At 40.1% G+C, this 27,077-nt stretch overlaps 1 protein-coding gene across 1 annotated transcript in view; it reads right to left on the bottom strand.

The window, feature by feature from the left end:
• LOC136945816 (glutamate receptor ionotropic, kainate 1) overlaps positions 1 to 27,077 on the bottom strand; it is a 58,252-nt gene that overhangs the window by 13,189 nt on the left and 17,986 nt on the right. Inside the window, exons 2-13 of the mRNA XM_067239890.1 lie at positions 16,476 to 16,643; positions 16,039 to 16,296; positions 15,225 to 15,406; positions 14,909 to 14,962; positions 14,364 to 14,537; positions 13,991 to 14,134; positions 8,907 to 9,014; positions 8,693 to 8,734; positions 3,772 to 3,885; positions 3,464 to 3,667; positions 2,990 to 3,213; positions 2,706 to 2,824 (exon numbers count right to left, since the gene is read on the bottom strand). Of these exons, the coding sequence (XP_067095991.1) occupies positions 2,706 to 2,824; positions 2,990 to 3,213; positions 3,464 to 3,667; positions 3,772 to 3,885; positions 8,693 to 8,734; positions 8,907 to 9,014; positions 13,991 to 14,134; positions 14,364 to 14,537; positions 14,909 to 14,962; positions 15,225 to 15,406; positions 16,039 to 16,296; positions 16,476 to 16,643 (1,791 nt within the window). The remainder of the gene's footprint in view (positions 1 to 2,705; positions 2,825 to 2,989; positions 3,214 to 3,463; positions 3,668 to 3,771; positions 3,886 to 8,692; positions 8,735 to 8,906; positions 9,015 to 13,990; positions 14,135 to 14,363; positions 14,538 to 14,908; positions 14,963 to 15,224; positions 15,407 to 16,038; positions 16,297 to 16,475; positions 16,644 to 27,077) is intronic.

The raw sequence follows: 27,077 nt of genomic DNA, 5'->3' as shown, positions 1-27,077 counted from the left end.
GGCCGTGATCTTCAGCTCTCACAGGAGCGGTTCGCAACCGAATGCAAAGTGGCTGGGATGGGAATCAGCACCTCCAAATCTGAGACCATGGTTATTGACCGGAAAAGGGTGGAGTACAATTTCCGGGTCGGGGAGGAGATCTTGACCCAAGCAGAGGAGTTGAGTATCTCGGGGCGCTCCATTCTTCCCTCACTCGTGAACAAGAGTGAGGGAAGAATGGAGCGCGAGATCGACAGGCAGATCGGTGCCGCGTCTGCAGTGATGCGGGCTCTTCATCGGCCCGTCATGGTGAAGAAGGAGTAAAAAGCCGAAGCTCTCTATTTACCAGTCGATCTACGTTCCTACCCTCACCTATGGTCACGAACTGTGGGTAGCGACCTAAAGAACGAGATTGCGAATACAAGCGTCTGAAATGAGTTTTCTCCGCAGGGTGTCCGGGCTCTCCCTTAGAGATAGGGTGAGAAGCTCGGTCATCCGGGAGGGGCTCAGAGTAGAAACGCTGCTCCTCCGCGTCAAGAGGAGCCAGTTGAGGTGGCTCGGGCATCTGATCAGGATGCCTCCTGGACGCCTCCCTGGTGAGGTGTTCTGGGCACGTCCCACTGGGAAGAGGCCCTGGGGAAGACCCCGGACACGCTGGAGGGAGTATGTCTCTCGGCTGGCCTGGGAACGCCTCAGGGTCCCCCAGGAAGAGCTGGTGGCTTAGGTTGCTGCCCCCGCGACCCGACCCCCGGACAAGCGGCAGATGACGACGATGACAACGAATGCTGCTTTTTTACAGAGAAGTTCAATTAATAAAAGTCATATTTACTGGCAAAGAACAGCCTGTAATGTAATATTACAGATATATCTTGTAAATTTGGTACAGGAAAATTACAATTATTTAACAACCCTAATCCAGATTGTTCCTGTTTTTTTTACTAGTTTTATTTTTTTTACAGTGCAGTGTGTTTTTAATGTAAGCAAGGTGTGAGAGCAGGGACGTGCACAGACATTTGGAGGTGCTATTGCTCTAACATGAAAAAAGTTGTGCCAGTACGCGGTATTGTGCTTTTCACTGGTTTCTCCTTCATTCGCACAGGGGCTTTGGAATAGGTGCTGCCTATGTGCATACACGCCATCCATTCCATGCAAACCTTTGTTAAACAACATAGGTAAGGAATGGGTGCCTCCCCATGTGTTTAATATAAGGCTGTTTTTGGTTTGATAGTTAGGACACTATTTTATTGATTTCTTTTCTTTGGCACTGTTCATTGTTCCATTGTTACACTGTGGCATTTGTTTGTATAATAAATACAACTTTTGTATATAACCATGGTGCCACTTATTTGATGTGCAAGGTGCATACTGCCAAACAATCTTCATTTAATTGTTAGGCCATTCTTCCTCCCTAGAAATAGAGGGTCATAAAACTGCAATTTAAAAAAGCAATTTATTAGTGTCCCTCATTCTATTATTAGTTATTGTGATGAAAACTGCCCTGTAAAATAGTGTTACTGTTCTTCCAGTAGTGAGAGTATAAGGAAGATACATAATTTGCCTAGCAGGAAGACCAATGGCGCACAACTAAAAAAAATGGCTCCTTACCACAATTTACCAATTACCAACCCTTTTTCAAAGTACCACATGTACTTCCATTACCTTCACCACATGATGAGTAAAGGCCGACCTTAGCCTTAAAGGTCAACCCTGTTACGGTCAAAACCATGTAATTGTCAACCCTGTTACTGTAATCCTCAACCCTATTACTTTTCGAGAGTAATGAAGTTGTTAAAATACCAGTCCACCTTGTGACTGTTACCTAAATGTCAACCAAGTAAATATCAATTCATCATCCAACTGGAATTTGTTCATGAAATTCTCCTGGCATGTGTATGTTTTTGATTAAATTAAATAAAAAAGTTAGTCAATTGAATAATAACTCAAATTATTGTTATTTATTTTTCACATTGTGCTACGAGTGTACAAGTGTTTGCTTGTTAACAAGTGTTTGCTAGTTAACACAATGTTGAACATAAATATGCAATTAAATCTATTTGAAACGATTATGTAACTGTAACAACGTTGACATTACATATACAATGTGTACTGTATGTATAACATACATACACATACACTGGTCTTGATTAAGTAAGTTTAACATGCATTGAACTGCACCTATGCCAACCTAAACACTCAAGGATGACAAGGAAAAAACTTTCGGAGCAGCAATTCAGTAAGGGATCCTCACCTCCAGACACTTTTGTGGATAGGAATAGGTGCAGACCATAGGATGAATACAATTATGCAGAAAGAATAGATGTACAAAATGTCAAAGTGAATGGATGGTGGAGTGTTCAGGGTTCTGAATTAGTAGAGCATTTGCTGCAATTACTCTGCATGGGCATTTGTCAGTTTGGGCAGGGGTTAGCTACAGGGCTGGGAAGTACAGGATCACCATCCAACACCACAGGACAGTATGAAACAATTGAATATGTCCTTCATCTGATTTGCCATAATGTTTAGAAATTGAAAATTGAGGAATGACCCAGCAATGTTGGTCTACTGTACCTCAAATATCATACATCACAAAGCACATTGTTCGTGCATTTGCGGCATAAGGGTTGTGGACACTTGATTTTACTTTCCTTTGAGGCTTAAATGGCCTAAATGGTTTTTCAGATTTAATTATATATGACAGATACCACTCAGCCTCTTGGAAGCAGTACCTTGCTGCATAAGTGCTCCAACTCCAAACCAGACACTGTTGATTAGAGTGAAATTGTTCTCCACCACATCTGAGTCAGGGTTGCAGGGGTGAGGGTTGTACCACTCATATGGTGTAAACCTGCAGTCAAACCAGGACAAAGTTACTCTAACTCAGTTACTTTAGATCATAAAAGTAGATTGATGTAACAGAAAATCCAGCAAAATTCGAAATGCATTATAATATTAATATCAACCAATGCAGTGTACAGAATGTTTTACGTGCAATTATCAAGTGCCCATTTACCTTGCAATGACAAATAGCACACAGCTGACACCAAGGCATGCCAGCAGCACATACATCCAAATATCGGGGGAAAGGGGGTTGAGGAAGGAGAAAACTCCTGGATTTGTGCCATTGGGCTTATGATACAGGATACTGATGCCAAGAGTCATGAATGGTTTGGAGAAATCGATGACCTTCTCCCTCACATAGGTAATGGTGAGAGGAGCCACAGCAAGGTCAGCCACCTGACACGGTGAGCAGGGAGATAACACATTGAAGAAAAACTTAATTAGACTGTACTTGATTCACACAATGTGTATAACTCATTGAACATATCTATACAGTGTAAGCCATTGTCCACAAAGCTGACGTTTTGTCCAGATGCATTGGCCACTGTCTAGAAGGCTTACATTTGGTCCAGATGCAATAGCAAATGAATGGCAACTATACAGAAGGCTTAGATGCCAATAACAGAAAGACAGTCACAGGACTTACATGGTCAATGAGTTCTCGGACCATGCCATTCCACTCTCCCTTGTCATTCTGAGCGCCATACTTCCCATCAGACACCAGCTTGACCTCATATGCAAATCCCAGAATGTTGGACAGCTCTTTCAGCAGGTCCAGACAGTAGCCCTCAAACCGGTCATTCCCATACAATGGTTTATCTGATTTCTTATACATGACATATGGGTTTTCCTGCAAGATGACATAGTATATACATTAATCAGAGTACTTGTCTATTCCACATGAAAAACAGTTTATATGTTTGATAAGCATATTCACGTCTACAATGTTCTTACCAAAATAGTGGTGACAACAAGGGTTCTGTTGGCCATGGAATCTGTGACATTTGTGGACAAGTCCTTGTTGCTGTCAGTCAAATTAAGGCCTGTGTTGGAATTCCATACAGCAATCTACAAACATGACCTCAATCATCAAAACTGCACTTCACTGTACTTAAAATATATATGTACAAATATTTGAGATTGTGAGTTTCCTGTGAAATTATAGAAATCGAAATAAAGTCTAAAGAAGACATGGAATGAATACGTGCATATTAAATTCTGGGAACAAAACAGAACACATATAGGACAGGATCTGAAAGAAACGCTAGAGAAAGTGTGAGGAAAATAAATATCTCTAAATCCAAATAGAGAGGGTACAATTTTTGGGGAAATTGTAGGGTGTGCTTGCTTGCGTCGGTTGCACAGTTGTCTGTTTTTTAATGAAATTTTTATATTACTAACTGATATTTCTGTATATTTTATATAAAAATGCATGCTTATTATTTATAAAGATTACATAGATTTAAAAGCATCTTTTTTTTGCTGCTCATTTACAACTCAAAATACTAAGAGTGAAGTGTAGAATGAAATAGATGTCTTCTAATTTTCCCTGCAAGAGGCAGCCTCATAGCTGATTCAAAACGAATACATTTGGCAGACCGGTGTAAAAATTGACCTAATCTCTATGACTTAAACATCCTGTTAAGTTTTTCCCTTCTCGTGATATTTTCAGGCATTTAGCCTACTCATATTGCATTCATTCATGAATAAAGAACCCCCTTTGAAGATTATTCAACGACGTTACCGGCAGTAGAAGATGGAATCGCGATTTAAACAGTAGGCCTACCATCTGCTAACTGAACATATGCCCCCAAAAACGTAAATAAACTTGACATTTATTTAGTGGAAAATCGCTCATTCATAAAAAGCTCACTGGTAGCGATCATTGTCAGTAACAACGCAAAATGCGATATAGCCCTGTGTGGAGAAGCTGCCCCGGTAAATTGTACTACTACGGTACAGTACTAGACTACTGCTACTACTACGTCAGAGATGTCGTTATGCCACTGCATACTTCTATTCTATTTTAAAAGAAAAAAAACATCTCTGACATTGATAACAAACCAAACCGTTTAAAAATCGGTTGAAAATTTAGCAAGTTAGGATCATTTAAAAAGTACATGTAGCTTCAACACAATGTTATGGGTGAGCGAGTTGACTGTAGGAAGATGGCCGCCATGTGTGGACGTTCGACTCCGTTGTCCGGCAACGCGGCCAAGACATCTACCCTTTATATATATATCTATGCATTCAACACTCACTGCATCGGAACAACGTTTCGAGACAGGTTTTAAACACACTTCCGGTCACGTGTCAGTGTTTCTAAACGTTTTGTGACGTGATCTTGAACGAAACCTATCTCGTACTTGCCAAAAGACTCTGACGTGTCGGGGTATAAAATGAGGCGGCAAAGCCAAGGTTTTGAATGCGTGAGACCCTGGTTGAGAGATTTGTGAGAGTTTGAGACAGTTAGAGAACGTCAGAGACAGTTAGAGAACGTTAGTTACTTGTGTGCCATTAGCGAAATCCTGTTTGTTTGTTTATTTGTCTGTTTGTGTGCTGTTTTGTGTATTAAAATATATATATATTTATATGTAACAACTTTATACTGAGTTTATTGTCTCATACTGTTCGAAAATCATATTTGGGCTTAATTGTATTGTTAGATGAAAGCAATCGCTCCCATATTCGATGCCACGCCATCTGCATTGCAGGGCGGCAATTATTCCGTTCAACCACAAAGATCCTTAAGATCACAATGTGGAACTAGAGAGGGTACAATTTCTGGGGAAATTGTAGGGTGTGCTTGCTTGCGTCGATTGTACAGGGGTCCGTTTTATAATGAAATATTTACAACTGATATTTCTGTATATTTTATATAAAAATGCATGCTTATTATTTATAAAGATTACATAGTTTTAAAAGCATCTTTTTTTTGCTGCTCATTTACAACTCAAAATACGAGTGAAGTGTAGAATGAAATATGATCTTCTCATTTCCCCTGCAAGAGGCAGCCTCATAGCTGAATCAACGAAGAAATTTGGCAGACCGGTGTAAAAATTTACCTAATCTCTATGACTTAAACGTCCTTTTAAGTTTTCCATTCTCGTGATATTTTCAGGCATTTAGCCTACTCATATTGCATTAATTAATTAATAAAGAACCCCATTTGAAGATTATTCTACGACGTTACTGGCAGTAGAAGATGGAATCGCAATTCAAACAGTACCATCTGCTAACTATGCCCCCAAAAACGTAAATAAGCTTGACATTTATTTAGTGGAAAATCGCTCATTCATTAAAAGCTCACTGGTAGCGATCATTGTCAGTAACAACGCAAAATGCGATATAGCCCTGTGTGGAGAAGCTGCCCCAGTAAATTGTACTACTACAGTACAGTATGCCTACTAGACTAATGCTGTGTTCGTCTTGGTAGCGATTGCATTGGTTGAATTCGATTTAACGTTCCGTTGTACGGTTTAGGCTGAAATTAATTATGATCATGAACAGATTGACAAAGTTTAGGCTGTGGCAATGAAGTTCAGGTTAGTAGTCAGATAGTTTCACCTATTGAAAGACTTTTGATTTAAGTAAGGGGAGTGCCGAACATGTTCTGTCGCCGTTTGAATTCCTAAACAGCTGTGTAGATGTTTTTGTAGTGTCTAGCGTAGGCTACAGCGTTGCAGTGAGCAACACTGGTTTGAAACCACAGGTAATGATAATTTAACCAACAAATTGTTTACTTGTAATGTAATGTCATAATAAATCCTACAACGAAAATGTATTTGTGAGGAATGTTTATTTTAACGATTGAAAACAGATGCATCATAGACCACTGTAGTATGTGTTGCCCGGGCAACAGAGGCTAACAGCTAATATTGTACATTACATTTCACAATTGTGTTTCACATCACAAAGTAAAATGAGTAAATAGTTATCACCCTGGCCTCTTTGCTTGTGGCGTTTCTGCAGCTGCCTTGCAGTAAAGCTATAGTTAGCCTAGCTATCCCCCAAGTTAACAGATGCGAAACGAATGTTCTGCTACAGGTAGTCATGCGTGTTTTCGTGACATTAGTGACGTAGTGACGTTAGTAACGTCAGTGACTGTGGCTAGCAAATTAGCCACCGTTAGCTTCACTTTTCACCACAAAAACTTAACTTGAGCCTAAACCATGCAACGGAACGTAAATCCCAATAGAAGCAACTCAATCGCTACCAAGACGAAACTTTTGACACCTAGGTTGTCTATGTAGGCCAAATATTGACTAAGTTTTAGGGGGGCAAAAAGAATAATAATAATAATAATAATATATATACGTGAGAGAACAAAGGTTGTGCCTTTGCCAAAGGCAAAGCACACCCAATTAGCTATAAGACTGCTAGTTATGGTATACTCGTAGCTGCCAGCACATGTCACTGTTGAGTAAAGGTTTTGAGCGTTTCAAAGGCCCCGACTCCAATGTTTCAATTGCATCGGTGTTTCGAAAAGCCTCGATTTGCCCATCACTAGCTACAGGTAGTCACGCGTGTTTTCGTGACGTTAGTAACGTCAGTGACTGTGGCTAGCAAGTTAGTCACCTTTAAGCAGCTTGCACACTGCCCCAACAAACTCCAACAAATCCCAACATTCTAAAGTTGGCAGTTGTTGGTGATTGTCTTTAGAATGTCCAGAAAACCAATGCCAGCTCCACACTGCTCAGACAGTAACAGACTTTTTTCAGCGAGCTAATTCGTTTTTCTGTGTGTTGTAGTATCATTTTAAGGTCATTCTGCGTTATTTATTGTGTGATAATAATATTTAACTCACAAAATAAAATTATAACTATTGAAATTATAATTATTGAAATTAACAGATTGTTTTAGACACAGAGCAATCATTCTGTCATACCCTATGACCCGATTTTCACGTTGCACGCGTAAACGTTGACGTTACCGGACGGTTGAAGGAGAAAGCGAGCTAGTGCATGATAGTTTCAAGTTAACATCATCAACAATGCATCGGTTTTTGCTACCTAAATGTCCACGTTTGGAAGAACGATTAAGAAACGAGAGTGACGTAGAAGAAGAAGAAATGGCAGGGGTATCTGGTGTGGATTTTTAAGGGGAGGAACGTTGTGGTCAAGGAGGTCAACCCTCCACCACTACTGAGGATGCATGGTGCTATAGCAGCATCAGTGACATTAGCATGGACGCTCAGGATGGTCCGAGAAGACCAAAACTCCAGAAATATCCACCTCGCATGTTTGGAGTCCAACAAAGGAGTTTTGTAAAAGCTAGTTAGTTTTAGTTAATTATATCTGCTATTCTAAGATTCATTTCACTCTGTCTGACATGGTAGACTAGTGGTCACCTGCGGACTCTAACATGCATATGCATTTTGTCAGTGACCGTAGCAGACCGTGTGCGTCCATCGGAACGCACACGGTCGTCCGACAGTACCCGACAATGACCAACAAACACAAACTGCTGGCCCACACTGACCCGACTGTTGGTGTTTGTTTGCGTTTGTTGTAGAATGTTGGTGTTTGTCGGGGCAGTGTGCAAGCTGCTTTAGATTCAGTTTTTGCCACAAAAACGTTTGTTTTGACATAAAGTTTAGGCTGTGGCAACGTGGTACAGACAACGCAATCGAGACCAAGATGAACATTTTGAAACAGTCGTTGTCTATGTCGTCTAAATATTGACTGATCCTAAATATTGACTGATCCCCGAAAATAAACAATACATAATAAATATATAGGCTATGTGAGAGAACAATGGTTGTGCTCGCCGAAGGCGTGAGCACACCCAATAAGTCAAATTACCTTAGCATATAGAACAGTTTGATTGATATTGAGTACCTATGGCAAAAAGTGCTTACAACCACAATACAAACCTTTTTCCACACTTTATTCAGTCGACTATTGCCCGCGATTGTCTTGTAAAAATAATAGAAAGAAAGCATTTGAATTACATTTCATATCAAGACAAATACCTGTACCTGTGTGTAGTTGCGTCAACATACCCATTTTGTGGTTGTTGCCGTCTTCTTGTGAAGTTCTCAAGAGTAATCCAATGAGAGTACACACTGAAGTAGGATAAATGCTCACCTTCTCCACGCCATCCTCCTTTAGACTGATGACATCTAGGTCAAACTCTTTCCGTAAGCCATCTGTCTTGTTTATAATGATTTGCCCTGTCAAGCCATTCCACTGAGCCTGAGTGGGTAGAGGTAAAAGGGGGTGAGTATAATTATTCTTGAATGTGTATTGTCTTATAGAGGTAAACAAATAAACTTTCAATGCTGGAACAAAGAAAAGTTAAGAACTAACAAAACCAGAATAAAAGACATTTACCATTTCAAAACAACGAATAAATGTCTTTGGCCACTGAACGGAATCATCAAAGGCCCATGGGGGCTTTGACCTTTCCCATCCATCCCAGTACCACTTTTTTGGTTTGCTAACCTTGGTGGGCTGTTGGCTCATCCCTTTCACCCCAACCCTATCCCCTTACGACATCTACTGAGCCTCCACATGTATTGGAGTTAATGATATTACACGTCCATTTTGGTTTCAGAAGCACTTTTACAAATGGACACAGTATTGAATCCTCCATCATTTTAGATGCAGCCTTTGAGTTACCACATCTCGTTGAATTGTTTCAAATCTGGGCTGCAGTTTTGAGCTGTGATCGGTGGGTGGCTCTAGATTCCAGTTTAGCGCTTTCACATCAAACATGTAGAAAAAGATCACATCTCTTTATAGTTTTGATGTCCTAGATGGCTTCAATGAGAGGGCTTCAGGACCCATTCAAATTCAGAGCCTGTAGTTCAGGAGAGTGGCTGAAATAAAGATGAGTTGCCTGAGACAAACTTCTGGAGCCGCTGAAGAACAGCACCGTTAATGCTCCTTCCCATTGCTCCCTGGACTGCACTTTTCTTTGTCAGGCACGGCACGTAGTTTTCCAAGGTTAATGTCCCCAAAGTGTATGGGAACCTGCCTCTCAAACCCTACACTTTTCAGGGTCCACTGGAATGGGGTCTGCTATCCATTCTGCTGTCTTTGCAATTCCATATAACTATAATTCCTGGAATCTCCATTTGTCTTCTCTCTATGTTTTTGTAGCATATTTATCTTGAGAATCGGACACTATGTGAAGTAAAAATTCTGCTGGTGTCTTGATCAAGACCCAAGGACATGCAGTGCCATGAGTGACGTTGTTTAGATGAGCTGTTCGGAAGAAAAGAAAATATATAACGGGCCTAAAAAGTCACACTTGTTGCATCGTAAACACTTTATCCAAAAATAAGGACAATACTGATTGGATGAGACTAAGGAGAATATTGATGGAATGAGGGCAAGAGTGTTAATATTACTGTGTCTTCTATTGTAAATCACAGGTCGGTAAATATGCCTTAAATTGAGTGTACGTGCTAGATTTGGAGCATCTAGTTTATTAGAGGTGAGCATGTAGTTTATTAGAGGTGAGCATGTAGTTTATTAGAGGTGAACATGTAGTTCAGTTGTGGGCTATATGCTAACTTTCTAATGTTAGCAGACTTGTGTGGAGTAGTACACGATAAGTCATGAACATAACAAAATTCTCAGAGCTATATACTATAGTGGCATTCTGTTCATTAAAATCACAATTTAAAGTCCAGAAAGGCCACTGCATCCCTTACTCCAAAAACTAGCCTTACTGAACTACCTAAGTGAGATTCACCCCTAGTGCCCAAAAACAATAAAACAAAAATACAAAAATCGCTGCAAGCAGCAATGGCGGATTCTTCCTCAAAATAAAAAATATTGTAAAATTGACATAATAGATGGTTACACTCAACTGTCGACTAAAGAAACGAAAAAGATAATTCTCTGCATGCATCGATATTTTAACCACTAACCCCTGGATAACAGATGCTATACGCTCCAGACAACTGAACCAGTGGCGTCGTTAGACCCTTCTTACTGGGCCACGTGTCCCAGTATAAATCTGCTGTGCCCCAGTAAAATCAAAAGTTTGAGTTTTAACAATTTACTTTTAGTCCGTGCATTAATTTAGATTGATAAAAAAAAAAAATACGCAGTATCCCAATCAACGCTTGTAAAATTAAAGCAGTTTAACCGAAAACACAAACCGATGCAGCAGAATTACATGTTAGCTCACTCTTCTGAGCTTGCCAAATAGCCACTGCAGCACGCACACAGAACTCCAGGGGCCTCATGTATAAAGGATTCTGCAGCTTTCATACCAGAAGATGGCATATGGCCAAAACTCGAAAGTACCTACGCACAGAAATATTCACATGTATAAAACCGGTCGTACGCCAGGTCCTGCGCACCTTTCCTTTATAAATCACAATCAACGTGAGATTGACCGCACGTGAACGAGCCACTGACCCTGCCTTGCCTCCTCCCATAAATGAATATGCAGATGGACTATAAATGCGCTCCTGAGGTCATTTCTTTGTCTGAATTACCGTATTTCTTCGAATAAACGGCGCCCTCGAATAAACGCTGCACCAAAAATGAACGTTATTTAATAAACGCTGTGGCTTTTATTCGAAGAAATACGGTGACTGTGAGATTGAGGTTCTGACAACAGAGGTGGAGGCGAGAAAATGTGTCCTGTTTGTCGGCCTGTCATCAGGTATTAGCGACAAAAGAAAGTCGGCGGAGTGGAAAACTCTCACTATTTGCGCCCTTTCTTGTTTTTAACCTGTAGCACTTTGAGATTTAGCTAAATGTAAAGTGCATTACAAATAAAATCACCATTATTATTATAGGGCCATAAATGATGTGGGTTCAGAGAACATGACCATGGCAGAAATTAAAAAGAAATGGTCCGATGTAAAACTTTAAATGAATATACGAGTGGTGGCACATCGTAACAGCATGGCAGCTATAGGGTTAGCGTGACATGCATTTCCTGAGTGATTTTGTCGTTCGTTTGACACCCTCAAGTTTAACAGAAGTTATTAAGTGGTGGCGGATTAAACAGAAGGCTGTATAGCACTTCCCGTTTAGGGTTTTGGCATTTTTATGTGATCTTCCACATTAATGATCAAACTTTTATTTTTATGTTTTTTGAATAGTCAACGTCATAAACGTAGTAGTGGAAACTTTAATTTGTAATGTTTGGTGAGTTTCTGCACTTTTCAGTTAGAATTTGCCACGTTACAGAGCCAGACAAGACTTTGCGGACGGTCCGCACATTCTCACGTCTGCTCAAAACTTTCCGTGACGGCCCGCACATTCTCACGTCAAGTAAATCTTTATACATCACAAAGTGTGCGTGAAAACCAGCATACGCAAGCTTTTTGTGCGTACGCAACGTTTATACATGAGGCCCCAGGTGTCGGACTCGGCACACAAGTCACAGTTGAGGTAGGCTATGAAAACATTGCAAAACTAAAGAAAGTTTTTGAATGATAGGCCTACCGATCACCTTATTTTGACTAAAACATAAAAACAATATTACATGAAGCTCAAAAAAACAGTACTTGTGCTCAAATGAATGCAAAAATAATGTGGCCACTCTTATTACCTATTGATGTCCCTGCCAAAGCTGATATAAAACTTGTGTCCCTGAACTGTTGTATAGTGGGTTAAGCAAGAGGAGTTTCTATAGCCGAAAAGTGCATTGTGCGCAGCAAGCTTGGAAGAATAAAAACGGATATAAATAGGGGCCTGTGCCCCAGTGGAGCTTTATGTCTTACAACGCCCCTGAACGGAACCACAGGCACCTGCATGTTATGAAAGTTTTTTGTTTAGTTTTACGACAGGCAACCACGCATGCTGTCTGAAATTATCATTAAAAAATGTAATCATATTCATAACTTCACGTAAAAAGTTCTCAGGGGGGGACCCTCAGACTCCCCAGCAGATTTCGCCCTCCCCAATATTGATTCCATGGATACGGCCTTGAATTTTGCACTGAACTTCAGGGGGGTGTCATCCTAAAGCCTATTAGGTTTGTCATTCAAAATGACATTTGATTTAGTGACACAAACATATTGAGGCAATGTGGACATTTACACAAATACACCCCTTTCAGCCATGTTGTATTTGATTCATTTTTCCCAAATAATGTTTTGAAAAAACATCAATTCTACACATCTGTAAGAAATTTCAAGTCAATTTGACCTTTGGTTCAAGAGAAGAAGAATTCTCAAGGTTTTCCCAAATTGTCACTGTACAGGAAAATCCTTCATGGCGGACCTTATGGGTCCTTGAGGCTTTTTTGTTCCTCATGAAAAATGAGGCATGTATACAAAGTTTCAGAATAATTGGAGCAATGAGGTGGAAATGCCATCACTTTGAAAAACTGACATTTGGGCGTGGCCTGTGTGATCTGATCTGGGCCATTCTTGGCGTGGATGTTAGTTGTGGCATGTTGTATCAATGTGCCAAATTTCAAAACCTTTTACCCATGAGTTTGAGATATTATTATTATTATAATAACCTAACAATTACAATAGGTGTCCTCCTGCGGAGGAATCCTAAATACTGATTACAATAATAATAAAATGGTAAATAACAACAAGGCTCAAATGCAGCTTCTTTCCGGAGGCTGTAAGAATCATGAACTCCCTGCCTCAGTGACTGATCTCTCCTATATATATGTAACTGACCCATACCTTTTATCTATTCTGCTGGTTTGATATGCTCTGGTTTTGTTTAGATTTTAGCTATTAATTTATGTTTTTTAGCTTAGTTGCCTGTTAATTATTTATTAATCAAACTTTGAAACCCATGTGGACAAACAAGTCTAATTAAATTACCACCAAATAAACTATAGTTCTTAATCACCGGCTGCATCAATGGCACAGGCTTCATGGGAACTGCACTAGTTTAATAAAACGTAGGGGACACAGAGGGGGTCACTGGAATTCTTCCGGAGAACCCTCAACATGAACTTGTCTTGAGACTTTCCACAGCAGCGACATGACCATCTGTGTTTGCAGCACAGATGACAGAATTACATCAGTCACTGTCTGTACAAGTACATTTATTGAACTGAACATTAATTTAGAATTCAAATCTTTAGAAAAAAGCATCACTCCTTCATGAGATGTATCTTCTGGAACATGTTACTGCATGCTCTAATCAATACTGTTAAATATAGGCAGTCAGCTGTGACAGGGAGATGAGACACAGGGAAAGAATATACATTCATAAACTTGAAAACGTACATCTTTGAACATGTTCATGAAGCGTAATCCAAAGCGCCATGGTTTGTGCCTGTGGCACTGAAGGGAGCTGACAGTGATTTGTGAAGAGCGCTGGGACGCTGCTGCAACCATGTAGACAGCATCATACATCAGAGCTGCCTCTGTCTGGGGGGAACACACACACATCAGAACAACTCACAGTGAAACTACCTATGCAAATCAATACTTCAGATGTGGCAGTGCAACAGTATCCCTATACAGTTATCTACAAATAGACTGATGAATGGCTCAGTCCCGCAACAAAATTACAAATTGTTGTTGAGTCTGTGTGGATAACAAGTTTACAATTTAACTTGAATTGTAAAAGTAGATGGTGCAGTGAAGGCTAACATACTGTCATCATGCCCTCCAACATGCCAGTCTCAGGTTTTGGTGGGGCCTGCATGCGCTCCATAGACCACCTCTCTACCACAGAGGCCACCTGCGAATTGTCTATGTTGAGAAGGCGGAACCCTGTCATGTTCACACCACTGTAACGGTAAGGCTCCAGGTCCAGGGCAAACAAGTCCTTAGGAGGCACAAACCAAACCTTCAGAACAAACACTAAAACAAGGATCTCAAACCCTGTTCTTGGAAAGCCACCTTCCTGTAGATCTTTTTTCTCCAACCCTAGTTGTAACTACCTTGAGTGATGTGTACTAGAATAGAACCGGAGCAAAAACTACAGTTAGGTAGTTTTCAAGGAGCACAGTTGGAGACCCCGGAAATTTGACTTAACATGACCATGGAAGAACAATATCATGCCATTTATCAATAAATAAATAAAAACTGTATACCATGCTTACAGAACAAAATCACACAGTGACTTATTTATGGATCACTGTATAAACAAATTGCTAACTATAAGAGTCTTATTGAATGCCAAATGTTGACGCTTACCAGTGTGGTGAAGAAGAAGTGGTAGTATTCAGTCATCATGCCCATGGACAAAATCTGCAGGAAGAGATCCAACTGACTGGAATGATTTGCTTAATTCAAAAGCAATTAAATGTGGTCTGTATCAAAACTCACTCACTATATAACTTCCATTATTACACTTCTTTTTCAACCTTTTTTGTATTGTGTGCAGTTCAGTACATCTACCCAAACAGATGCATCTTCCAACTTCCAATTAATGACTGCTATAACCTTTCTGGGTGGGAAGAAGCTCTGGAATTTAATTAAAATTTTCTACAGGGATAGAAACATTACTAACCTGCTTTAGGACATCTGCTGATGTCTGGTAGGAGCAATCAAAAATGACATAGAATTCCTTCCCCTTCTTCATCTCTTTTAACAGTGGACGTGCATCTTTACTTCCACTGGGAAGTTGGCGAATCTTGATTTTTATGCTGTATCTGGATGGAGCCTTTATCAACTCTTGCAAACGGATCAACCCTTTTAGAAATACAAATAACATTTTGTGTATCTAGATTAAAAGTAAACAAGACTCTGAACTACAAGCCAAATATTATCGAAGTAGTAGTAGTAGTAGTGCAACTCCCCAGAAAACTGTCAGAAAGGCCAGTACAGTATATCCGTTTACTTGTTAAAGCAAATTATCTTGTGTCTGTTATGATACTGGCATTTTGAGTTCCAAATATTCGATAAACAAATGGATTTTTAGGAGATTCCATATTTTTTTGCTAATACGTCATAAATACATTTTAGTGGGGATCTAATGTTAAGGTAAATCAATCAATCAATGTAGGATGTTCTCTGAGTCAAATTGAGGAGATGAGCATGAAAGAAAGGTTATGCCAAAAATCAAATTAGAAAATGAATACATATCTTCACATGAATAATGAGGAAGTACATGTGTTGAACTCCCATAGCTTTTTTTAAATGCTTAAATTTTTTTGTTGCAAATGCCAGCGCTCTTGTCTGAGAAAATCTATGTTTGATTCTTGACTGAAGCAAACATATACAATGAAGGTATCTATAATGCCAATTCGGAAACACACTCACAAATCATTAGAAATCTCAAGTAGTCAGATACTCTATACAGGTCTACATGTCTGTTCACTAACCAGTAGCGTCTTCGTACACAACAGTGACTGTCTTCCACTTATAATACTGCACAATATCAAGCACAGCTCTGCTGATGGAGGCATATTCAGGGTATAGGTTGATGTAGAAGCTGTCTTTGTTATCCACAGAAGGGTGTTTCCAGCGGGTCTGGATGTGAGGCACCTCCAGAGCGTTACAGATGGACTGGACTGCACTGACTGAAGAGCTGTGAGAGGGCCCAAAGACAGCTCCCACACCAAGAGCCAGCTGGTCACAGGCTTGAAAGCAGAAAAGGTGATGAATATGCAAAAGGGGCAGGTGTAAAGGAAAGGTCATATGACATGTTTCAGTATGAAAACCACAGAGGCATCCAAAACCTAGAATAAATGCCTCTCACTTTTATAAGTACATTTATATACAAATAGAAAGAGTGAATAGGAAAATATTCAAATTTTACCTCTCCTAGAAGCCTCAAAACTGTCAAAAAGGTTTATTCGCTGAATGTCATAGGTCAAGGTGGTGTTTGGCATTAAGGTCCGGTTTCTGTTAATGTTGGTAACAGCAAATTTGAAGGCCAATTCTTCAACACTAATGGGTTCATTCTCCAAGGTCTCAAATATACCCCCTGTGACAGAAAGAAAGGGAGAGAAAGACAGATAACCGTTTTGTTGTAAAATAAATAAATATATATTATATAAATAAAAACAATCTGAACTTTCATATTGAATACAACTATTTTTTTTATAAGAATATTTACTCAATGATTTGGAACATCAACCAGGCTTTCTGTTGTAATCCTGGTCTATCAGTTAATGTTCCAGATTTTTGCTAAATTTGAAACCAATCCGAAATGGGTAAACTAGCACCCCATTTATTTGCTTAAGTCAAGATTGCACGGAACTGTGTTCGCGGGTACACGTTTTTGTATTTTTATATTGTAAATTATTTGGCTACTTTATATTGTATTTTAGATTTTTTACTAGTATTAGGTATACTTATACCTTTAGTATAGTTAGACCACATATTTAAGTTTTAGGATTCCTATATGTTTAATGTATGCACCTTCCTGCCAAAGTAAATTCCTTGTCTGTGCAAACTTTCATGGCGAATAAAACCTTTTTTGATTCTGAACAGGGCACGAGCACAAAAGGGAACATTAGCCGATCGCTTATTTACCTGAGCTGAATGAGCACAAGGAGAAAGGGCTTGATAATCTACAGTTGCCTGCCCTGCTGTAGCCATGCCATGTTCATGGCATGACAAACGTAATTATAGCCTGATATAATTAGTGATATCGTGGCATGTTAATAATAATAATAAGACTTTATTTATATAGCACATTTCATACAATAATTGCAGCTCAATGTGCTTTACATAACATCAATAAAAACAATAAACAATAATAATAAAAACAATAATACAAGTGATAATGTTCTGAATATAAAAATAAAAAAATACAAAATTCAAATGTAACAAAACAAATACAAGCTGCAGTCTTTGCGTGAATCCAAAGCACATATAAGCCGCAGCTCGAGTCCGTCTTAGACTCGAGCTGTCTTTGCAGTTTCCAAAACATATAACAACCCAGACTAGCCGCACTCTATCTGCGGTCTCTCGAATCTGTCTTGGACTCGAGCTGCCTTTGCAGTTTCCAAAACATATAACAAACAAGACTAGCCGCACTCTATCTGCGGTCTCTCGAATGTGTCTTAGGCTCGAGCTGCCTTTCCAGTTTCCAAAACATATAACAAATCAGACTGGCCACAATCTATCTGCGTTCTCTCGAATACAAAAAACAGTAATACTGTAAACTCAAAAAAACTATAATAAGTAAATAAATAAATAAAAGTAGTAAAACCCTTCTCAGATAAAATTTGTTAAATGCTTTGGTAAAAGGATAGATTTTAAGCTGTCTTTTGAAAATGTTTAGCGTGTTTGCTTCCATAATATTTATGGGTAATTTGTTCCATAGTTTTTGGGTGTAATTGACAAAGGCCGCATCACCAATCTTCTTATGACTGCTTCTGGTGACCTCTAATAGGCCTGCATTTGATGATCGCAGTGTTCTAGCTGGTGTGTAGCTTATAAGAGCGTTAGCAATGTAGCTAGGTCCTTGTCCGTTTAGAGCTTTGTATGTGAGGAAAAGGACCTTAAAGTCAATTCTAAAGGTAACAGGGAGCCAGTGTAAAGTAGCTAGGACAGGACTAATGTGTTCTCTCCTTTTAGTTTTGATTATTAATCTAGCTGCAGAATTTTGAATGAGCTGTAGTCTTTCAGTGGGTCTTTTGGGAAGACCAGCGAAAAGTGCGTTACAGTAGTCCAGCCGGCTGGATATAAAAGCACAAATTAACTTCTCTGTATCATTTTGGTTTATGAATGGTCGTACCTTCGCTGTATTCCTCAGGTGAAAGAAAGCTGTTTTGGTCACTTTGTTAATGTGAGAGTTGAAGTTCAAATCTGAATCCAGGATTACATCGAGACTTGTCACCTCTGGTTTAAGCCAGGGGGTCAAACCTCCTAGATTCTTAGTTAGCATCTCTCTTTTGGATTTGGGGCCAAGTAGTAGGACTAGGAGTAGTTTTGTCTTAATTTAATTTAAGAAAGTTATCATTCATCCATTTGTTTATTGCCGACAAGCAGTTGGTAATGGAATTTATAGCTGTTGCATTGTTGGGTTCAGTGGATATATATAGTTGTGTGTCATCCACATAGCTATGGAAATCTATGTTATGTTCTCTGATTATGTCACCGAGTGGTAACATATAAAGAGAAAAAAGTAATGGACCTAAGCAGCTTCTTTGAGCAACCCCGAAGAACAACGTGTGCAACAATGTGGTGAGTCTGAGTCGTATGTGGAACGTATGTTCCATCTAAAATAGCCTTATATTACTAAAAACCGCATCATGTATCTGATTCTTAATCAGACTTGTACCCCATTCTGCAGTTTTCTGACTATTGCAATGCCTTAGCTCACACGCTCGCGACAGGTTGTTGCAAAGTATGACTTGTACAGCTAGTTGCAAGCGTGCACGAGTCTCGGAGCTAGAAGCAAGGCGAGCCACTGTTCGGCGCAAGACTGGACGAGCCGGAACTGGAAAGTTGGCATGGTCCGTTTCGTGCTCTCGCTTGCCTCACCGCGCCACTGAGCACTTTCTATAGAAATGAATGGGGATGCCATCTTTAAACAGCAGGCTCGCTGTGTATATATAAGTCTATGCAAACAAAAAAGCCTCAAAGACCCATAAGGTCCGCCATGATGAATTTTCTTGTAATGTGAACATTTGGGAAAACCTCTTGAACCGTAAGTTCAATTTTTGGACTTTTTGGTAGGATGTCCAAATTGACAAACAGATAGACGTGTAGAATTGTCTTTCAATTAGTTATTTATTGTTATTAATACAATATGGTCATCCAAAATGGTCAACTGTCCTTTGTGGGGTCATCACCCTCAGAAATAGTTAATACAGATAACCATCTGACCTACTATAAACAAACCCACAACGATTCCTAACACTTTACAACTTCTCAACCTTCCACAAACTCAGCTTAATTATCTCCCCTTCCTGCAAACCACATAAGTTGTTGTTCCAGCATGTTTCTTATCAATGAACCACATTTAAAACACATTAATTGTACATACATCCTAAAATTCTATTACACTTGACTGACTTTAGAATGTGGCATGTCAATAATTTTATGTATCTCTAGTAACGTTTAGGCTTGCATAATGGTTGTATTTACTAGTACTGTACAAGTCCTACTCAGCCTTAAATAATGTCCAGACTGGCACCACAATATGTTCTATGCCACAATGACAGGATTTCCCACAGTTAAAGATGTGGACAAGTCCTGGAAGTGTTTCAGCAATCCAGGGAACACAGGCTTTTATAGTAGTTTCTATTCTACTGAGTCTACATTTACATTTAGCAGCCGATAAGTCGCTCTTATCCAGAGCGACTTATAGTAAGTACAGGGACATTCCCCCTGAGGCAAGTAGGGTGAAGTGCCTTGCCCAAGGACACAACGTCATTTGGCACGTCAAGGAATCGAACTGGCAACCTTCAGATTACCAGCCCGATTCCCTAACCGCTCAGCCACATGTACCACCACTGTACCCATTGCACTCCCCACTGTACTCCCCTGTTCCAGTGTTAGGTACAACATAAATTAACTGCTTGAATAAAAGCTGAAAGGAATTTCTGAAAACCGGTTGCACAAAACACCTTAAAGATGCTGTAAAGTGGAATTGACATTACATTTAGATTTGGAGGGAGTCAGGTGGCTGAGCGGTTAAGGAATCAGGCTAGTAATCAGAAGGTTGCTGGTTCGATCCCCGGCTCTGCCAAATGACGTTGTGTCTTTGGGCAAGGCACTTCACCCTACTTGCCTCGGAGACTGTCCCTGTACTTACGGTAAGTCGCTCTGGATAAGAGCGTCTGCTAAATGACTAAATGTAAATGTAATGTAGATTTAGTCATTTAGCAGACGCTCTTATCCAGAGCGACTTACAGTAAGTACAGGGACGTACCCCAAAGCAAGTAGGGTGAAGTGCCTTGCCCTAGCTAAATCAATTGCAGACATCAGAACAGACCTACCTGCAGTCTCTGACTGTTTTATGTGTTTATTACTTTGTCTCGTACCAGGTGAGTAACAGAATGCAACCGTCAGTGATCTGATGGAGATAGGTGGCTGTGACGTAGATAGGTTGGGTTTTGCCCCGCCTGTACAAAACCTGAGCTGAAAACAGGTGAGAAACTGTTCAAAGGTCTAACTCCACATTTCAGTGCAAGAAAGTTTTAGAGCTTTGCACATGCTTTCAGCAACTCATTTCACACGTATATAATGTACTGAGAAGCAAATCATGCTTTACAGCATCTTTAAGTTTTTTCCTTAATTATGACACTTAAGGGTACATTTCTCCTTAGCTAAGGGATTTAAATGGTTTCCTTAGCTAAGGAGAAACGTTAAGGGATTTACTACATTGAACGTGATCTCACAGCAGTCAAATTTGACCGTTTCCGCGGTGACCGCGTTTGTTCAGTTGTATCGCTAGTAGGCTACATCACCTCACAAGAGCTAGAGCTAAAAATTGAAGAAAAGGCAAGAAAACCAAATTGGTCAGAGGAGGAAAAGATTGTCCATCTATTGGAATACAGCAAAAGAAAGCACATACTGAAAAGTACATTTGATCTGCAAACAAAAAAACTACGAATGTGGGACGAAATTGCAACAAAAACTAGAGAGGGTACCATTTCTGGGGAAATTGCAGGGGTGTGCTTGCTTCGGTTGCAGAGGGGTCCGTTTTTAATGACATTTTTACAACTGATATTTATGTATATTTTATATAAAAATGCATACTTATTATTTATAAAGATTACATAGATTTAAAAAAAAAATCTATCTGCTGCTCATTTACAACTCAAAATACTAAGTGAAGTGTAGAATGAAATAATTGTCTTCCCATTTCCCCAGCCAGAGGGAATGGTGATCAGCAGCCTCATAGTTGAATCAAAACAAATACATTTGGCAGACCGGTGTAAAAATTGACCTAATCTCTATGATTTAAACGTCCTTTTAAGTTTTCCCTTCTCGTGATATTTTCAGGCATTTAGCCTACTCATTGCATTCATGCATTAATAAAGAACCCCCTTTGAAGATGATTCCAACAACGACGTTACCGGCAGTAGCTATCTCAGATGGAATCGCGATTCAAACAGTAGCATCTGGTAACTGAAAATATGCCCCCAAAAACGTAAATAAGCTTGACATTTAGTTAGTGGAAAATCGCTCATTCATAAAAAGCTCACTGGTAGCAATCATTGTCAGTAATAACGCAAAATGCGATGTAGTCCTGTGTGGAGAAGCTGCACCAGTAAATTGTACTAGCTACTACAGTACTATACTAGCTATATGCTGTGTTCGTCTTGGTAGCGATTGCGTTGGTTGAATTCGATTCAACGTTCCGTTGTACGGTTTAGGTTGAAATTAATTATTTTCATGACAGATTGACAAAGTTTAGGCTGTGGCAAGTAAATTCAGGTTAGTAGTCAGATAGTTTCACCTATTGAAAGACTTTTTATTTAAGTAAGGGGAGTGCCGAACATGTTCTGTCGCCATTTGACTTCAGCTGTGGAGATGTTTTGTTCTACAGTAGCTAGTGTGTCTCGCGTAGGCTACAGCGTTGCAGTGAGCTACACTAGTTTGAAACCACAGGTAATGATAAATTCACCAACAAATCGTTTACTTGTAATCTAATGTCACAATAAATCCTACAACGAAAATGTATTTGTGAGGAATGTTTATTTTAACAATTGAAAACAGATGCATCATAGGCCGCTGTAGTATGTGTTGCCCGGGCAACAAAGGCTAATGTCATGATGCTAATGCTTCAGTGAAATAGTAGACTACTGTTTCCGAAAGTAGATATACTTCCTTATATCAGCTTGTATTGTACATTACACTTCACAATTGTGTTTCATATCACAAAGTAAAATAAGTTAGTTAGTTAGTAATAGTTATCACCCTGGCCTCTTTTCCTGTGACGTTTCTGCAGCTGCCTTGCAGTAAAGCTATAGTTAGCTATCTCCCCGAAGTTGCTGCTAAACTAATGTTCTGCTACTGGTAGTCACGCGTTTTCGTGACGTTAGTGATGTATAACGTCACGTCAGTGACTGCTTGCAAGTTAGCCACCGTTAGCTTCACTTTTCGCCACAAAAACGTAATTTAAACTTAAACCAGGCAACGGAAGGTAAATAAAAATACAAGCAACTCAATCGCTACCAAACAAAACTTTTGACACTGACGTTTTCTATGTAGTCCAAATATTGACGGATGCTTAGGGGTGCGAAAAGAAACAATAATAATAATAATAAATATATATGATAGAGAACAAAGGTTGTGCCCTTGCCGAAGGCAAAGCACACCCAATAATGAAATAATAAAAACGGCTAAACCCTTTCCTAACTACCCTATCTAGCATAATGAAACAAAAAGTTTTTTAAATAATCAAAAAGCCTACGCTTGCCCTCATTACTCAAATGAAGCCGGTCAGGGCGGTAAAAATCCAGAATAGGACGCGAGTGCCTCAGAAATAATCTATTGGTCCTAAGATAAATGACACCCTCATTTTCGAAGGACAGATGCTCCAGAAGAAGATTTGTTTCCCTAAACTACGTGTTTGGTGGTAGCATCATCCACCGGCCGGGGGAGAATGGAGCACACGGCAAACCTTACTTCACACCGGTACCGCTCCCTAACTTTGTCCATCAGTTCCCGCATTCCCCTGAGGATATCATAACGAGAATCCCCCTGCGCTAAGTTGTTACTTAATGTTTAAAATACAGTTAGGTCCATAAATATTTGGACATTGACACAATTTTCATCATTTTGGCTCTGTATACCACCACAATGGATTTGAAATGAAACAATCAAGATGTGCTTTAAGTGCAGACTTTCAGCTTTAATTTAAGGGTATTTACATCCAAATCAGGTGAACGGTGTAGGAATTACATCACATTTTATATGTGGCCCCCCCTTTTTAAGGGACCAAAAATAATTGGACAAACTAACATAATCATAAATCTAATTGTCACTTTTAATACTTGGTTGCAAATCCTTTGCAGTCAATGACAGCCTGAAGTCTGGAACCCATAGACATCACCAGACGCTGGGTTTTGTCCCTCTGCCAGGCCTCTACTGCAACTGTCTTCAGTTCCTGCTTGTTCTTGGGGCATTTTCCCTTCAGTTTTGTCTTTAGCAAGTGAAATGCATGCTCAATTGGATTTAGGTCAGGTGATTGACTTGGCCATTGCAGAACATTCCACTTCTTTGCCGTAAAAAACTCTTTGGTTGCTTTCGCAGTATGCTTCGGGTCATTGTCCATCTGCACTGTGAAGCGCCGTCCTATGAGCTCTGAAGCATTTGGCTGAATCTGAGCAGATAATATTGCCCGAAACACTTCAGAATTCATCCTACTGCTTTTGTCAGCAGTCACATCATCGATAAATACAAGGGAACCAGTTCCATTGGCAGCCATACATGCCCACGCCATAACACTACCTCCACCATGCTTCACTGATGAGGTGGTATGCTTTGGATCATGAGCAGTTCCTTCCCTTCTCCATACTCTTCTCTTCCCATCATTCTGGTACAAGTTGATCTTGGTCTCATCTGTCCATAGGATGTTGTTCCAGAACTGTACAGGCTCTTTTAGATGTTTTTTGGCTAACTCTAATCTGGTCTTCCTGATTTTGAGACTCACCAATGGTTTACATCTTGTGGTGAACCCTCTGTATTTACTCTGGTGAAGTCTTCTCTTAATTGTTGACTTTGACACAGATATGCCTACCTCCTGGAGAGGGTTCTTGATCTGGCCATCTGTTGTGAAGTGGTTTTTCTTCACCAGGGAAAGAATTCTTCTGTCATCCACCACAGTTGTTTTCCGTGGTCTTCCGGGTCTTTTGGTGTTGCTGAGCTCACCAGTGCGTTCTTTCTTTTTAAGAATGTACCAAACAGTTGATTTGGCCACACCTAATGTTTTTGCTATCTCTCTGATAGGTTTGTTTTGATTTCACAGCCTAACGATGGCTTGCTTCACTGATGGTGACAGCTCTTTGGACTTCATATTGAGAGTTGACAGCAACAGATTCCAAACACAAATACCATACTTGAAATGAACTCTAGACCTTTTATCTGCTCCTTGTCAATGAAATAACGAACTCCCATGAGGGAATAACATACACCTGGCCATGGAACAGCTGAGCAGCCAATTGTCCAATTACCTTTGGTCCCTTAAAAAAGGGGGGGGGGGGGGGCACATATCAAATGTGTTGTAATTCCTACACCGTTCACCTGATTTGGATGTACCCTGAAATTAAAGCTGAAAGTCTGCACTTAAAGCACATCTTGATTGTTTCATTTCAAATCCATTGTGGTGGTATACAGAGCCAAAATGATGAAAATTGTGTCAATGTCCAAATATTTATGGACCTAACTGTAATTAGCAGCGGGCCATTAACAGTGGTGAGGTGGTACAGCGCTGTACCTCCAGCGGAACCACGCTCCATAGGTCAGCGCTGTTGGTGCGCTGACCTCTGGAGCGTGCTTCCTGGGTGTACCCAAGCGCGAGCCTCCGGGATTGCCACGTCCACCCCGCGCAAAATGCTGTCAACAATGCGACATTGAACAGAAGAGAAAGCCTGGCTTCTTTGCTTGTGTTTCTGCAGCTGGTAAAACCTAGCTATATCTCCCAGAAGTTAATGAGCTGCTAACTAATGTTCCGCTACAGGTAGTCACTCGTGTTTAGGTAGTCACGCATGTTTTCGTGATGTTAGTGACTGTGGCTGGCAAGTTAGCCACCGTTAGCTTCACTTTCGTCACAAAAACTTAACTCAAACCTAAACCGTGCAACGGAACGTAAATCCCAATAGAAGCAACGCAATTGTGAACAAGACGAACATTTTGACACCGACGTTGTTTATGTAGTCCAAATATTGAGGCATCCTTAGGGGTGGGAAAATAATAATAATAAGATATATGTGAGAGAACAAAGGTTGTGCCCTTGCCGAAGGCAAAGCACACCCAATAAACTCAAGAAGTTTGGTGAAGCGGTCAATTCCAGAAACTCAAAAAAATATGATAACTTGACTTATGTCCAAAAAAGAGATTACGAATTACAGGAAGGAGTCCAATAAAACTGGTGAGATCAACTTTACTTGTAGGTCTAGTTGCTACACAGATCGTTTGTTCTTCTACAGAGCTTCTTGTAGCCGACGCGTAAATAGCCTTCATGTTTAGACTGCAGAACAGTAGCCTAACAGAGTGCTATAAAACAAGTACATTAACATAAAATACATTTTGTTTGGAATACATTTTGAGGTGGTGGTCCACCTCCAAAACCACTTTCCGATGAGGCAGTGATGGTAGCGAACATCATTGGTAGCAACTCACCTACTATGGTTGGGATTACTGGCGGAGGAGAGTCCGGTGGTTATTTGGAAAGGTAGCCAGATATTAGTGTACGCCTAATTGGGTGTGCTTTGCCTTCGGCAAGGGCACAACCTTTGTTCTCTCACATATATATTATTATTATTATTATTTATTTTCCCACCCCTAAGGATCAGTCAATATCTGGACTACATAGACAACGTAGGTGTCAAAAGTTTTGTCTTGCTAGCGATTGAGTTGCTTGTATTTTTATTTACGTTCCGTTGCACAGTTTAGGAGGTTACGTTTTTCTGGCAAAAAGTGACTTCTGTCAACGAAGGGTACTCAGTGCCAGCCTACGTCACTACGTCAGCACACATTAGCAACGACGAATGGATACAACGTGATAGAGACGTTCTAGCACGCAAGTTGGAGCTTAGATTATGAGTGAAAAATACCACCCACAAAAATTCCCAACCATTACAATTAGCTGAGAAAGCGATTTCGAGTGTAACTGCCATCTCGGATTTTTGATTTAAGAAAGTCTTTGTAATTTGAGCGAGTGCGGGTCGCCCGTGAGACCGCCTAGTCTTTTAGGCGGCAGCCATGCTAGAAAGCGTCATAGTAGTATTTTTGTAATTTTATAGTTCAATTTTACACGAAAAAACAGAAAGAGGGAAATGTTATGACAATATGACTAATGTGAAGACAGCCAGGTGGTGAGATTTTAATGTAGGTTCCTGTAAAAACTTTGCTACATGACAGCCACGTCAGCCTCCATGGATGAGTATTTTCTTAATTTCGTACCAGGGTCAATTCTACATCAAAAGGGAGAGCAGTGTTTTCAAGATATGGCGATTGCGAAGACAGCCAGCGGGTCAGCATAGTTTTGTGATTTGTGTAAAACTTGGAATTTGAGTGAGACCGCGTCTTGTTTTGACGTTAGCCTCAGAGTCAGACTCCGCTCGCCCACTGGCAGTGTGTTGTAGGCTACTGTCTTCAATGTCCCAGCTATGGCTAAACTTTATGTCAAAAGAAACGTTCTCATTTCCGGCGCTTGCAAACAATCAGTGAAGTGTGGCTAGCAACAGCAGCTAGCTTGCCTCTAGCAAACTTCTTTTGAATTAGCCATGTC

The sequence above is a fragment of the Osmerus mordax genome, chromosome 7 (genome assembly GCF_038355195.1).
Source record: "Osmerus mordax isolate fOsmMor3 chromosome 7, fOsmMor3.pri, whole genome shotgun sequence".
NCBI classification, from domain to species: domain Eukaryota; kingdom Metazoa; phylum Chordata; class Actinopteri; order Osmeriformes; family Osmeridae; genus Osmerus; species Osmerus mordax.
This window is presented reverse-complemented; position numbering and strand designations above follow the sequence as displayed.